Here is a 15,546-nt window from a genome sequence, read left to right as displayed (position 1 = left end):
TTTTCACGCAAATTCTTCTGCTAGTTGGGGTTTAGTCCAAATCTGCATCCTTTCCTTCAAGGCTCGGGGGTCCAAGATTATCTTCTGTGTCTGTATTTATTGGTTTCCCTTTTCTTTGTTGAAGAGGGTCTGTGCAATCCTTCTGCCTAGTCCGCCATCTTGCCCCGCCTCAGCCTTTGATTTTTAACTTATATATGTCTTTGTCCTAAGGTGTGTCTCTTGTGGGCAGCATATTAATAGGTTATTATTATTATTATTATTTTAATTTATTTTGCCACTCTGTCTCTTGACTGATGCATTTAATCCATTTATAGTCAGTGGTTATTGATAAGAATGAATTTACATATTTTTGTGTTACAGATTGCTTATCTCTTCTCTACTTTCTGTGTGAGTTTTTATATGTGGATTTTCTTTGTCTTTCATTTATTGTTGGTTTTTTGTATATTGAGCTGTTTTGTTTTCTTTTCCTATGTTTTGGTGAGTAGATTTATTAATTTTCTTGTGCTTACCATGAGGTTTACATTCAGCATCTTACAGTTAAAAGAATCCATTATCTCTTAAAATCGTTTAACTTCCTTATCATATGAATCCTCCGATTCCTAACTTATCTTCCCTTTCTGCCTTCTTCCAAGCCATTTTGCCACTGGAGAATTATTTCATATTCCCTGTTCAAAACTGTTGCTAGCTTCCTACTCTAATGTTTTTCAGCTTCGAATTTGAAGCCTTCTGCTGATACGTTCTTTCCATGTAAACATGCAGCTTTGTGTGTGGAGCTCTCGCACCTACAAAGTCCTCCACTTATGAACAGCAGCCTCAGTCTCCCCCCACAGTGGTTCCTTTGCTGTTCTTCCTTTGACCTCCACCACCTACCCCTCCTTACCCATCGTTTCGAATAACACAGTGCCCATCTCCTCACAAAGCTTTCTCACCACTTTGCTCCAGGCTCATTTTCTGCTCCTTGATTTTTATAACTTTTTATGTAGTGTACTGATTTTTCATTTTATCATGTAGTTACTGCCTGTCCAAAGCTCCATATCTGTAGTTCTAAACTTGAATGAGTTTGGAAAACCAGCTTTATATAACTTTGGCACAAATTTCACACAAAACTTCTCTGAATGGATATGAAACTGTCTTTTTAAACTGTGTCTCATTTAGTGTGACTATTTGTATGTTTAGGAGCCCTGGTGGTGTAGTGCCTAAGGGATTTGACTGCAAACCAGAAAGCTAGTGGTTCAAACCCACCAGTTACTCCTCGGAAGGAAGGTTGGGCAATCTACTTCTGTAGTGTTACCACCTCGGAAACTCAAGGAGGGGTCACTATGAGTCAGATCCGACTCGACGGCAGTGAGTTTTTGAAAGATTCATATGTTTGACTGCAGAAGTATGAATGTATTCATGGGGTAATTGGACAGGATGCAAAGTGAAGGATCTCATCAGTTTATAGGTTTTTTTTTTTTTTTTTGAGTTGCCTAGTTCTGCTTCTCAAACTAGGATATGTACACTTGAGGGTATGCGGGGGAAATGGACATTACAAAGTACACGTGGCATGATTGCCTGCAGAGGCTAATTTACTCTGTAATCTAAGGACGTGGGGTATTAAATTGTGGAGTAAGTGAAAATTTTTCATGCACTTAAAACATAAAATATAAGATTTCACAGAAATTCAGCCACCATGGGTATGGGGAGAAACTCACTCATTTTCTTTCTCAAAGAAGTCTACCAGTCTGGATTTTTGCATTTCTAACTGCAGGGCATTTGATATTGTACTTGTCAAGTTCTCTATGTCTACATAGAATGGTGAAAACTGCTGGAACTGGGATTGTATTGGAGAAGGAATAACACTAGTGCATCAGTCAGGCAAAGTCTAACTAGAAAGGAAGATCACAGCAGAATAGTTAAGAAAATCAATTGTATCTTGAGGAGAATAAACAGAACACCATAGAAAATTAAGAAGCTCTGGTGGTGCAGTGCCTAAGGCATTTGACTGCTAACCAGAAGGTTGGTAGTTCAAACCCACCAGCCACTCTGTGGAAGGAAGATGAGGCAATCTACTTCCATAAAGATTTACTGCCTTGGAAACTGTTCTGGTTACCTAGGGCTGCTCTGACAAGAATATACCACAAATGGGATGGCTTGAACAAACAGGAGTTTATTCTCTCACAGTTTGGAGGCTTTAAGTCCGAATTCAAAGTGCCATGCTCTAGGGGCTGGGTGAAGGCCCCTCAACCTTGGGCTTCAGCTCTGCCTCCTGCTCCCGGGTAGAGGCTTTTCTTCATTCGGGCAGCTGTTGGCTGCTGAGGCCAACAAGCCCAAGATTGACAAGTAAAAAGGCACAGTTCTTATGTTACCAAACCACACAGTAGGCCATTAATTCAAATCCATTGAAAGCCCAAGGTCAGCAGAGCATGGCAGGCTGCTGAACAACAACTCAGCTACATGCAGGGTCCAAGCGTGCCATAAGCTAGAGACCATTCCCAAAGTTATTTCTTATATACGGGAAGCGACCACATACTCAAAGCAGCTACTCAGCTGCTCCAATAGATTCCACCATGGAGTTATTGACCAATCTCACCATGGGGAATAACTACATTCAGCTGCCCAGCCACTCAATCTGGCCCAGCCAAGTTGACTCACAAACTTAACCACCACAGAAACCCAGTCTCTGAGTCAGAATCAACTTGATGGCAGTGTGTATAGGCAAATTACTTAGGGTGGTTTTAAAAGTTGTGTCTTAAGGTAGGCTGTGTCCCTTTCATTACTTGTTTTAAGCATTATTCTAAATGTTCTTCCTCATCAGGTTTTATGTGGGTTTGCTGTGTCCTGTTTTGTTTTTAACAGGCAACAAATAATGGCGGCAGCTACAGGGGATCCTGGCCTCTCCAAATTGCAGTTTGCCCCCTTTAGCAGTGCCTTGGATGTTGGATTCTGGCATGAGTTGACCCAGAAGAAGCTGAATGAGTATCGGCTGGATGAAGCACCCAAGGACATTAAGGGTTATTACTACAATGGTAGGCAGTAGCAAACTCTGTCTTCTGTCATTTGCTGTTATGCCCTCTGTCTTCCAGTATAGTACCCTCTTTCCTTTAAAATGGGACACCTTTGTCTTTTGTAATTAATATTCTTCACTGCTTTCTCTTTGCTTCCTGACTTTTGATCCAAATTTACTTTCACTTCTTTTTCCCAGTTGTGGGGGAAAGAAAGGGAGTAGTGGAACCAAGTTACTAATCTAAATAATTAATACTGGTTACTTTGGTATTGCTGGGGGAGGAGATTGGAAATATTTTTTCCAGTGGATCTTTTTTATATTCTTGTAAAATTCTACATACTCACAAGAGCTCTGTCATATTCTGCCAAGCGCATGTATGTCAGGAATCATCAGGAATCAGGCAGGCTACTCTGGGCTCAATAAAGAGAACAACATTGTTCTCAAGCACTTTTGTTATGAATGCTGCTATTACTGACTTGTAATTGAAAATTTGATGATGCTTCTGTCCAGGTGATTCTCCTGGGCTGCCAGCTCGTTTAACGTTGGAGTACAGCGCATTTGATGTGTGAGTATTTATTTGCTCAAAATCTAAAGTAAAGAATACTGTTTGCTTTTGGCAAGGGATGAGCACTCTTCACTCCTTCAAATGTGGACCACATGGGAAACTACGAAAGCTCCGCCTAGGGCAGGACCAGCGCCTCATGATTCTCCTGGTCCTTCCATGCCTCATGATTCTCCTGGTCCTTCCATAGCACAAGACAAGTGCTAAATGCTTAAGAAGAGCTGATTTTTTTTTTTTAGCAGTTATTTATCAGAGTGTAGTGCCTAAGGCATTTGACTGCTAAGTGGAAGGCTGGTGGTTCAAACCCACCAGCCACCCCTCAGAAGGAAGACTGGGCAATCTACTTCTGTAGAGATACTGCCTCGGAAACCCAAGGAGTGGTCACTATGAGCTGCAATCGACTCAGTGGCAGTGAGTGAGTGAGTAATAGGTGCCAGCTGGTGCTGGGTGGTGCAAAAGATTGGAGGTTTAAGTCCACCCATAGGCACCTCAGAAGAAAGTCCTGGTGATCTGTTTCCAAAAAAATCAGTGATTGAAAATCCTATGGAGTACAGTTTACTCTGGCATACATAGGGTCACCATGAGTTGGAACTGACTGAATGGTAACAGGTCTTTATTAGGTGCTAAGTACCATCTAGATTCATGGAGGCTTACATAACATTTTTTCCATTTCTTTAAGATAATTGAGGGTTGACAAATTAAAGGATATAGGGATATCCATTTTTCTGTTGGTATTTGGTGATCTTTTATTGATACCTCATTCATAGTCACCTCCCATCTATCATTGAAGGCTTGTTTGTTGCTATGATACTAAACAGATTTCAGCAGAGCTTCCAGACTAGAAAGGACTGGCAGTCTACTTCTGGTAATCAGCCAGTGGAAATCCTACGGATCACAGTGGTCCAAACTGCAGCCAATCATGGGGACTGGGCAGCATTTCACTTCATTGTGCCTGGGGTCACTGTGACTCAGGGAACCAACTTGACGGCAGCTAACAACAACAGCTTACTTCTGCATCGCTCATCCACGGGTGTCAATCGATGAATGTTTATTGGGCTACTTCTGTGTGTAAGCCACTGTGCAAGGCCTTGTGGGGCAAAACAAACACATACGACAGATTTCCTTGAAAAGGAGCTCTGGTTAAGCTCTTGGCTGCTAACCAAAATATTGATAGTTTTAACCTGCCAACAGCTCCATAGGAGAAAGACCTGGCAATCTGCTTCTATAACGATTACAGCCTAGGAAACCCTGTGGGATAGTTCTACTTTGTTATATAGGGTCATTGAATCTCAGTTGATCCAATGGCACACAATAACAACATGCCCTTGAAGAATTTCTTTTGTCTGCTTTGGGGCTGTTACTGGAGAGAAGGGAGGTATTTATTGAACAATTTATGCACTAGACACTTTTATGCACATAGTCTTTTCAGACCTTCCAAGTATAATTTTTCCTTCTGTTTCGTATGAGGAGACTAAGGATCAGAAAGGTAAAATGGCTTGCTCAGGGTCACACCTGGCTAAATTTAGAAAGCGTGGGTGAGAGGAAAAATAAAATGTATCTCTGAGTTGCTAGGGGAATTTTGTTACCATTTACAGAAATTGGAAATCAGGAGAAGGCTACAATTTTCAGAAGAGAGAAGTTTCATTTAGAAACTTCTCTCATTTAGAAACTTCTCTGTTGAGTTGGTGATGACAGAGTCCAATAGAAATGTCCAGGAGGTACCAGAATCAGGGAGGAGGGTCAGACTTGATCTGGGAGTCATCTATCTAGAGGAGATCATGAGGCTGTAAAAGGGAAAGAGAATACAGTGAGAGAAGAACAAAAGCCCAAAACAATAAATGTACCCGATTATGGAGGGAAAGAAGATACAGAACCAGCAGAGGAGACAGGAGTTGTCAGAGAAGAAGAACCAGAAAAGTGTTACAGCAAAGAAGGAAATGTTTTCAGGAATGAAAGAGATGGCCAGCCATGTCAGAAGCAAAGAGGTCATGGTTCAGTGTGAGGGTCATGGGTGGTCTTTTATGGTCTTTGAGAACTTAAGTTTCTATAGAAGGGTGGAACAGAAACCATATTGTGGATCTTTAAGATAATTAAAGATTGAGGAATTAAAGGGTACACTGAGGTCCATTTTTCTGCTTTTTAGCATGCCAAGATAAGGGATTTGGGGAAGGTGAAGAGGTCCTTGTTTTAGAAACGACTGGCTTTTGAAACTGGCAGAAGTCATCAGTTTGGGTATTTCAAGTAAAGTATCCCCAGATTCTTTTTCCCTCAATATCTCTCCAAAAGTCAATACCGTTTATTCCTTTTTCTCAATCAGACTTTAAAATTTAATACCTTAATATAAGTCCAGAAGGATGTTTGTCTTTACATTTTTAACTATGTGTTCATGTTTATTTATCCCCTTGGAGCTTTCTTGTTCTGTCACAAATTCCTTGTGATAGTTGGTCAAAACAAATTAAATCACTGATAACTGAAAGGTTGATCATTTGAGTCCACCCTTGGAAGAAAGTCTGTGCAATTTACTTTTGAAAAATCAACTCAGCCATTAAAAACCTTAAGGAACCAGCTTTACCAGACTGGCTGAAATTAGAGAACTACCCAAAACTATTGCCCTGAGATAATCTTTAAACTTTGAACCGAAACTAGCCACTGATGTGGCACAAATGGTTAAACGTTTGACTACTAACTGAAAAATTGGCAATTTGTTCCCACTGAGAAGTGCCTTGGAAGAAAGCCTTGGCAGTCTGCTTCCCAAAGGTCACAGTATTGAATCCCCTGTGGAGCAGTTCTGCTCTACACACATGGGTCACCATGAGTTGGACAGACTAGATGGCATTTGGTCTGGTTTTTATTTATTTATTTTTTTATTGTGATTTGGGTGAAAGTTTACACAGCAAATTGAACAACAGTTCATACACGTTGTATTTCATGACATTGACCACAATCCCCACAACGTAACAGCTCTTTTCCCACTTCCTCCCTGTAGTTACCTCTTCCCTGTGTTCTTCTTTCCTATGCCTCCCTGCCCCCGAGCTATCTCCCAGTGCAAAAATTGCCCTTCTGTTCTCCCATGATTGATCATTCTACGGACTTTATCTATCCAATGTAAATGTCCACCCTGTATGCCTGTGTATTGTTTGGCAGGAATCCATGGCATTGAGCTCAATTCCAGACCTGAAGAGTAACTAGGAGCCATAGTGGCAGGGGTCTCACCAGGCTCTATCAGACCAGTAAACCTGGTCTGTTTTATGATTTTACATTTCGTTCCACATTGTTTTCTCACTCTATCCAGGATTTTATTATTATTATTTTCTTTAAATGAAGTATGTTTAAAAAAAAAAAAAAAGAAAACTCACTGCCACTGAGTCATTTCTGACTCATAGCAACCCTTCCTTGGGTTTCTGAGGCAGCACCACTGTGGAAGAAGCTCTGGTGGCATAGTGCAAAGGCATTTGACTGCTAACCAGAAGGCTGATGGTTCAAACCCATGAGCCACTCCTCAGAAGGAAGGCTGGGCAATCCACTCCCATATTGATACTGCCTCGGAAATGCAAGAAGGGGTTGCCATGAGTCAGATATGACTCGACGGGAGTGTGTTTCCCTCCCTTTTTTTAAAAAAATGCATTTTATTGAAATATAATTTATGTACAGTAAAATACACAAAACTAAAGTGACATGGGTCAGTGCATTTTTTTTGGGGGGGCAGTGTTCCCTCCCCTCCCCTCCCATGCCTGGCAACCAACAAAGAAAGTTTCCTTCCATATATAAACCTTTCCTTGACCCTCTACAACAACGAACTAATACTATATTTGTGCTTCTGTGATTGCCTTATTTCACTTAGCATAATGTCCCCTAAGTTCATCCATATAATACGGTGTTTTGCAGACTCTACATTATTCTTTAGTGCTGCATAGTATTCCATTATGTGTGTGTACCATAGTTTGGTCCTCCACTGTTCTGGTTACCTAGTGCTGCTCTGACAGGAATATACCACAAATGGGACAGCCTTAACAAACAGGAGTTTATTCTTACAATTTGGAGTCTTTAAGTCCAAGTTCAAAGTGCCAGGGTCTAGGGGCTGGGTGAAAGCCCTTCAACCTTGGGGTCCAGCTCTGCCTCCTGCTCCCAGCCCACTGGAGCTAGAGGCGTTTCTTTACTCAGACAGCTGCTGGCTGCTGAGGCCAAGAAGCCCCAAGGCTGAGAAGTAAAGGCACAGCCCCGATGTTACCAAACCACACGCAGGCCATTAATTCAAGTCCATTGTAAGTTCCAAGGTCGGCAGAGCACGGCAGGCTGCTCAACAAACATACGGCTACATGCAGGGTCCAAGCATGCCATAAGCTAGAGACCATTCCCAAGACTTCTCCTTATATACAGGAAGCAGACCACATACCCAAATGCAGCTACTCAACTGCTTGTGGTAGATCCTACCATGGAGTTGATTGCCAGTCTCATCATGGGGAATAACTACCACCAGCTGTCCAGCCACTCAACCAAGCCCAACCAAGTTGACACACAGACATAACTACCACAGCCACTCTTCCACTGACACGTAGCTTGTTTCCATCTTTTTGCTATTGTAAATAGTGCTGCGATGAACATGAGTGTACATATATCTGTTCCTGTCCTGGCTCTCACCTCTCTAGGATATATACCTAGTAATGAGATTGCTGGGTCAAATGGTATCTCCAATTCCAGCTTTCTAAGGAATCGCCATCCTGCTTTCTGCAGTGGTTGTATCACTTCACAGTCCCCCCCAGCAGTGTATGAGAGTCCCAATCTCTCCACATCCCCACCAGCATTTGTTATTTTCTGTCTGTCTTGTTGAACCTTGCCATCAGTGCTAGGGTGAGGCGGTATCTCATTATTGTTTTGATTTGCATCTCTCTGATGGCCAATGATTGTGAGCATCTCTTCATGTATCAGCTGACCACCTGAATATCCTCCTTGGTGAAGTGTCTATTCATGTCTTCTGCCCATTTTTCAATTGGATTGTTAATTTCTTTGGTGTTGAGGCATTGGAGTTTTCTATAAATCTTAGAGATAAGTCCCTTGCCAGATATGTAATTATCAGCAAATATGAGTTTGTTGCTGTCATTTTTGTTATGTGTTTTTTCATGGTGTCGATTTCTTTGTTCCATATAATTTTCTATGCTGAGCTCATTTTGTTTATGAATCATGTTATCACTTCCTTCATTGCTATTGTTTTAGTATTTGCTGAATATTTATGCTGGTCCTCTTTTTTGATGTGAAGGTTTATCATTTTTCTTTGAGGTTACCCTGTGATTTAAAGTTTTCTTCCCAAGTTTAGAGCAGTCTGTTCTATCTTGTAGTTGTCTTGACTTCCCTACCATGTAGAAGTTCTGCAATGACACAATTTTTTCCCTCTTTTTGGTTTGTAGTTGTCTCATTTGTCAATTGATGTCTCTAGGTACATGTTTACAATCTTGTAGGCTTATTTACTTTGGATACTTCTATAGCTGGGTTGGTTTCTGGGTTATATCATCATATGTGTTAATGGTCAGTCACTGTTGACTGTTGTTACTTCTCTGTCCATAGGGCTCCCTTTAGCATCTCTTGTAAGGTTGGTCTGGTTTTAACAAATTCCTTTAATTTCTGCTTATCTGGAAATGTCCTAATTTCACCATCATAACTGAGAGACAGTTTTGCTGGGTACATAATTCTTGGTTGGAAATTTTTCTCTTGCAGGTTTTTATATATACCATCCCATGGTTTTCTTGCTTACATGGTTTCTGCTGAGAAATCTGAGCTTAGGGGCATTGGTTGCCCCTTGTAGGTAACTTTTCGTTTTTCCCATGCTGTTCTCATGATTCTGTCTTTGTCTTTGGTTTTGGTGAGTTTGATGATAATATGTCTAGGTGATTTTCTTTTGGGGTCTGTCCTGTTTGGGGTTCATGGGACTTCCTGAATGGATATATCCTCATCTTTCATCATACCAGGAAAATTCTCTTCCAGCAAATCTTCAACAGATTTCTCTCTGGTTTTATTTGTCTCTTCCTGTTCTGGATTCCAGTTACATATAGGTTATTCCTTTTGATGGTATCCCACATGAGCCTTAGGATTTCTTCATTGTGTTTTGATCTTTTTTCTGATTTATCCCTTTCCAAAGAAGCGTTCAGGTATTTGCCTTCAGTCTCCCTAATTCTGTCTTCCATTGATTCAGTTTTGCTCCTTTGCCCGTTCAATGTCTTACCTATTTCTGAAAATTCAGTATTAATCTTCTGGATGTCTGTGTGTAAATTTTGTATTATTTCTAATTTTTCATTTATTTTGTCATTTGTTCTTGTATTGCCTTTCTAAATTGTTGTAGGGTTTTCTCTGTGTTTTCCTCAATTTTGTCAGTGTTTCCTTCATCTGTCTCTCAGTGTGTTGAAGATACCTAAATATAATACTTTTAAATTCCTTATCAGGGAGTTTCAATGCTGTGTCTTCCTCAGGGATGTGTTCTGGGTCTGTATCCTGGTCCCTTATTTCTCCTGTTTTATCTTCCTTCTTTGTGTGAACTGTGATGGTCTGTTGTCTCTGAGGCATTGTGCCATTTTTGTATTTATATTTAATTGGTGATTGTATGTTGGAGTGAATTGCCCATGATTTTCATTTTCTTTGCTTTGTTTGTATGTTACCTATGGAAGCACAGTACTGTGCTGTGCTCCTCTGTTCACTAGTTGACAGCACTTATACACTCACCATCTGTCTCCTTTCCTGTTGTCAGCTTCTTGTATGTCTCTGCCAATCTTGGCAAACAGACCCTATTTTTAGGTCCCTGGAATCCACTGTGAGGATGCTGTCACTTTAAAATCAAAAATGGTTGTAAAGATTCAAAATGACTGTGCCCTCAGTCACTTTAAATATCCAAAATGACCACCGCTTGTCAACATTCAAAATGGCTGTGCCCTCGATCTCTTTAAATATCCAAAATGGCCACCACTTGTAAACATTCAAAATGGCTGTGCCCTCAGTCACTTTAAATATCCAAAATGGCTGCCGCTTATAAACATTCAAAACGGCTGTGCCCTCGGTCACTTTAAATATCCAAAATGGCTGTGCCCTCCAGACAGTGGAAAGTCAATAGCTGAGGTTGTCTTCCTCCTTGCTGTTTCCCTTCCTAGTCATAGGCCACCAGTGCAATCATCCCTGCAGCCCTTGGCTGCCAGAGCTGATCTTTAGGTCAATTCTCAGGTCCCAACACTACTTGGAAATATTCAGGCTGTTGGTCCCATCAGAGTAGCTGACAGGCCACAGCTCCAATTGTCTCTGTACTCACTGTTTTCGTTCCAATTTTTCCACTAGTTGGTGATCCACTTCTGTATACTTCCTTTCAAAGCTCAGGTCTCCAGGATTATCTTCTGTATCTCTGTAAATTGGTTTTTCTTTTATTTTTTGAAGAGGATCTGTGTCATTTGTCTGCCTGTTCCTCCATCTTCTATTATTATTATTTTTTATTGCTGTATATCTGCATGCATTTGTGTGGAAAGTCCTTGTGAATCTATTCATGAAACATTCATGCCTACTCTCTGTGAATGTGTAGGTGTTAGGAATACAAAGACTTTGGAAACATGGGTCCCTGGAGGACTTTCCTGTAGTATGAGAGAGGAAGGTGGAAAACAAACATTTGCATTACATTGTGCTCTGTGGTGTGTAATTCATGTGGAGTGGTAATAATTATTTCAGAAATACTTATTGATGGCTTCCTATGTGTCTTGATAGTAGAATGTTCTAGGAACTGGGCAGACAGAGAGCTTTGTATGTTGTTGTGTGCCATTGACTTCATTCTGACTCATAGTGACCCTATATTACAGATAGAACTGCCCCATAGGGTTTCCAAAGTGTAGTCTTTATGGGAGCACATTGCCAGTTTATTTTTTTTTCCCCCATGGAGCCACTTGTGGATTTGAACTGCTGACCCTTTGTTGAGCAGGCAAGTGCTAAACCAGGGCTCTGTCATGTTTGCATAGCACCAGATAAATCTGTTTTACTCTGAATCCCTGGGAACCTCATGAATTTCTGCCAGCAGTTAGCAACACAAGGATCTTATTCTTTAATTGTCAGGCAAATTATCAATCAGGTGGTGTTTTATCAGGCATCAGAGGTTTGAGCTAGAGGGTGTATTAGGGTAGGCTATGCTGCTGAGTCAGATCCAAAAACATGATGGCCCACACCAAAAGCAGTTTATTTCTCACTTAATAGCCAAGTCAGGTGCTCCAGTCTTCTTCCATCTGTTACTCCATCATCCCCAAGGAATTTGCCTTTGTGTGCTGCTTGAGACCTGGTTGTCATGTTCAGGTAACAATCGGTAGAAGAGGTAAGAGAGCACTGGTAAGTAAGCCTAGGTGGAAGACATACCTTAAAGACCCGGGTGGGTAGTCAGTGTAACAGAACAAAATGTGTATGAACTGTTGAGGGCAAAATGAATCTGCTTTGTAAAATTTCACCTAAATCACAAGAAAAAGTTAAAAAAAAAAAAAAGGTCTGAGAGGGAAGAGGCAAACATCATATATCTACTCATATTTCATTGGAGAGAGTTGTGGCCTCACTTGTCCTGCCAGGAAGCTTTGGAAATGTACTACACAGTGGCATCTATCATGTATATATTCTATTTCTGTTTTAGAAGTAGAAAATAGATTTAGTTTATTATTTTAGATCTCTGCTGACATAATGCCTAATGCATTTGAATGCTAACCAGAAGGTTGGCAGTATAAACCTACCAGCTGCTCTGTGAAAACAAGACTGGGCAGTCTACTTCTGTAAAGATTTATTGCCTTGGAAATCCATTGGGGGTCGCTATGATTCAGAATCGACTCGATGGCAGTGAGTCTTTTTTTTGTTTGTTTTTGTTTTTTTGGTATTATTTCAGAAGAAAGGCTTAACAATCTACTTTCTAAAGGTCACCGCCTTCAAAACCCTAAGGAGCAGTCCTGCTCTGCCTGAATAGAGTCAGAACAGACTTGCAGCAAGTAACAACAACTTCTGTTTAAGAAAAGGAAAATGCATTTTGGTGGGCAATTTATGTGCAAATGCAAAACTGGTTAAAAAAAAAAGAAAGAAAGAAAGAAAGAAAGAAAAAGGTTTCCCTTTTCCTTTCTCTAGAATTCTTTCTCTTGAGGATCATTTGTCTTTTCAGTCTTAAGAAATTTTTTATTATCTAAGCCTCATATCAGACTTAGAGAAATAAACACTACCTGTCTATCAGTTCCTTGTATCGTGATGGCTTACATGTTGCTGGGATGCTGGAAACTATGCCACCAGTATTTCAAATACCAGCAGGGTAGCCAATGATGAACAAGTCTCAGTGGAGTTTCCAGACTAAGACATACCGAGAAGAAAGGTTTGGGGATCAAAAATTAGCCAATGAAAACATGGATCATAATAGATCAACATGGATCATAATAGATCATTGTCTAACTTGCTTGTTTGGGACACATGATCAGGAGGGATCAATCGCTGGATGAGGACATTTTGTTTGGTGAAGTAGAGGGTCAGCGAGGGTGGGGAGACCATTGGTGAGATGGATGGGCACAAAAGCTACAACAATGGACTTGAACATGCCAATGATAGTGAGGACATTGCAGGACCAGGCACCATTTAGTTCTGTTGTACCTAAGGTCTCCATGAATCTGAGTTGACACATCAGCAGCTATCTATTTACTTAGAGAAATGGAAGGCATAACTGTTGCATTAAAGAGCTTAAAAAGTAACTAATGATATAAGAGTCATGTGCAAAATACTCTCTGAGGGGCAGAGGCTGGGTCTGTCCCGTACATGAGTGCTAGCTGTATGGCACCTAACACAAATTTGGCATGGACTAGCGGCTCGAGTAATTGTTGAACTCAAAGGCAACAGTCCAAGTACATGGCTGTCAAAGTGGGATGCATTACGATTGATGGAAACATGCTAATGGACACTGTCAAAAGATGTTTAGTATTCTTAATGGAAGGTGAAGTTGTTAGGTGCTGTTGAGTTGGCTCTGACTCATAGTGAACCTATGTACAACAGAACAAAATGTTGCCAGGTCTTTATCCATCCTCTCAATGCTATGCTTGAGCCTATTGTTGCACCACTCTGTCTGTCCATCTCATTGAGAGTCTTCCCCTTTTTCTCTGCCCCTCTACTGAGCATGATATCCTTCTCCAGGGACTGGTCACTGACAACATGACCAAAGTAGGTAAAATGAAGTCTGGCCATTCTCCCTTCTAAGGAGCATTCTGGCTGCACTTCTTCCAGGATAGATCTGTTCATTCTTCTGGCAGTCCATGGTATTTTCAGTATTCTTTGCCAACACCATTATTGAACTGCATCAGTTCTTCTTTGGTCTTCCTTATTCATTGTCTAACTTTAAAATGCTTCTCGGGCGATTGTATATACCATGGCTTGGATTAGGTGCACCTTAGTCTTTAAAATGACATCTTTGCTCTTTAACACTATAAAGAAGTCTTTTGCAGCAGATTTTCTCAATGCAGTATGATGTCTGTTTTTTTGACTGCTGCTTCCAGGGTGTTGATTGTGGATCCAGGTAAAATGAAATCCCTGACAACTTTAGTCTTTTCTCTGTTTATTGTGATGTTGCTTATTGGTCTAGTTGTGAAGATTTTCATTTTCTTTGTGTTGAGGTGTGATCCATTTTGGAGACTGTGGTCTTGATGATCATCAGTAAGTGCTTCAATTCGTTTTCACTTTCAGCAACCAAGGTTGTGTCATCTGCATGTTACAGGTTGTTAATGAGTCTTCCTCTAATCTTGATGCTACATTCTTCTTTATATAGTCCAGCTTCTTGGATTATTTGCTTAGCATACAGATTGAATAAGTATGGTGAAAGGATACAATCCTGATACACGCCTTTACTGATTTTAAACCATGCAGTATCCCCTTGTTCTGTTTGAATGCCTGCGTCTTGGTTTATGTACAGGTTCCTCAGGAACACAAATGTTCTGGAATTCCCATTCTTCTCAGTGTTATCCATAATTTGTTATAATCTGCATAGTTGAATGTTTTTGCATAGTCAGTAAAACACAGATAAACATCTTTCTGGTATTTTTTGCTTTCAGCCAAGATCCATCTGACATCAACAATGATATCCCTCATTACACGTCCTCTTCTGAATCCAGCTTGAATTTCTTGAAGTTCCCCCATCAATCAGTATACTGCTACAAACATTTTTGAATTATCCTCAGCAATATTTTACCTGTGTGTGATATTAATGATATTGTTCAATAATTTCCACATTCTGTTGGATCTCCTTTCTTTGGAATGGGCATAGGTATAGATCTCTTCCAGTCAGTTGACCAGGTAGCTGTCTTCCAAATTTCTTGGCATAAATGACTAAGTACTCCAATGCTGCATCTCTTTGTTGAAACACCTAAATGGATATTTTATCAATTCCTGAAGACTAGTTTTTTGCTAATTCCTTCAGTGCAGCATGGACTTCTTTGTTCAGTACCATCCATTGGTTCTTTATCATATACTAAGTTCTGAAATGGTTGAACATCAGCCAGTCTTTTTGGTATGGTGACTGTGTGTTCCTTCCATCTTCTTTTGATGCTTCTTGCATTGTTTAATATTTTGCCCATAGAATCCTTCAATATTGCAATTTGAGGCTTGGGTTTTTAGTTCAGTAATTTGAGCTTGAGAAATACCAGGCGTGCTATTCCCTTTTGGTTCCTAATTCCAGGTCTTTGCACATTTCATTATAATAATTTACTTTGTCTTTTCAGCCATCCTTTGATATCTTCTATTTAGCTCTTTTATTTCATCATTTCTTCCATTTGTTTTAACTACTCTTCTTTCAAGAGCAAGTTTCATTGTCTCTTCTGACATCCATTTTGATCTTTTCTTTCTTTCCTGTCTTTTTAATGACCTTTTGCTTTCTTCATATATGATGTTCTAGATGTCATCCCACAACTCATCTGGTCTTTGGTCATTGGTGTTCATTGCATCAAATCTGTTCTTCAGATGGTCTCTGAATTCAGGTGGGATATACTCA

General features: G+C 40.4%; 1 protein-coding gene across 1 annotated transcript in view; it reads left to right on the top strand.

The window, feature by feature from the left end:
• The first annotated feature begins 2,848 nt into the window (after positions 1 to 2,848).
• ATG7 (autophagy related 7) overlaps positions 2,849 to 15,546 on the top strand; it is a 345,292-nt gene continuing 332,594 nt past the window's right edge. The window contains exons 1-2 of the mRNA XM_042782730.1: positions 2,849 to 3,008; positions 3,497 to 3,551. Of these exons, the coding sequence (XP_042638664.1) occupies positions 2,849 to 3,008; positions 3,497 to 3,551 (215 nt within the window). The remainder of the gene's footprint in view (positions 3,009 to 3,496; positions 3,552 to 15,546) is intronic.

Source organism: Orycteropus afer, unplaced genomic scaffold (genome assembly GCF_000298275.1).
Source record: "Orycteropus afer afer isolate SDZICR_OR568_19922 unplaced genomic scaffold, OryAfe1.0 scaffold00432, whole genome shotgun sequence".
NCBI classification, from domain to species: Eukaryota; Metazoa; Chordata; class Mammalia; order Tubulidentata; family Orycteropodidae; genus Orycteropus; species Orycteropus afer.
Note: the sequence above shows the minus strand (reverse complement) of the source record. Positions and strands in the feature narration are given on the sequence as shown.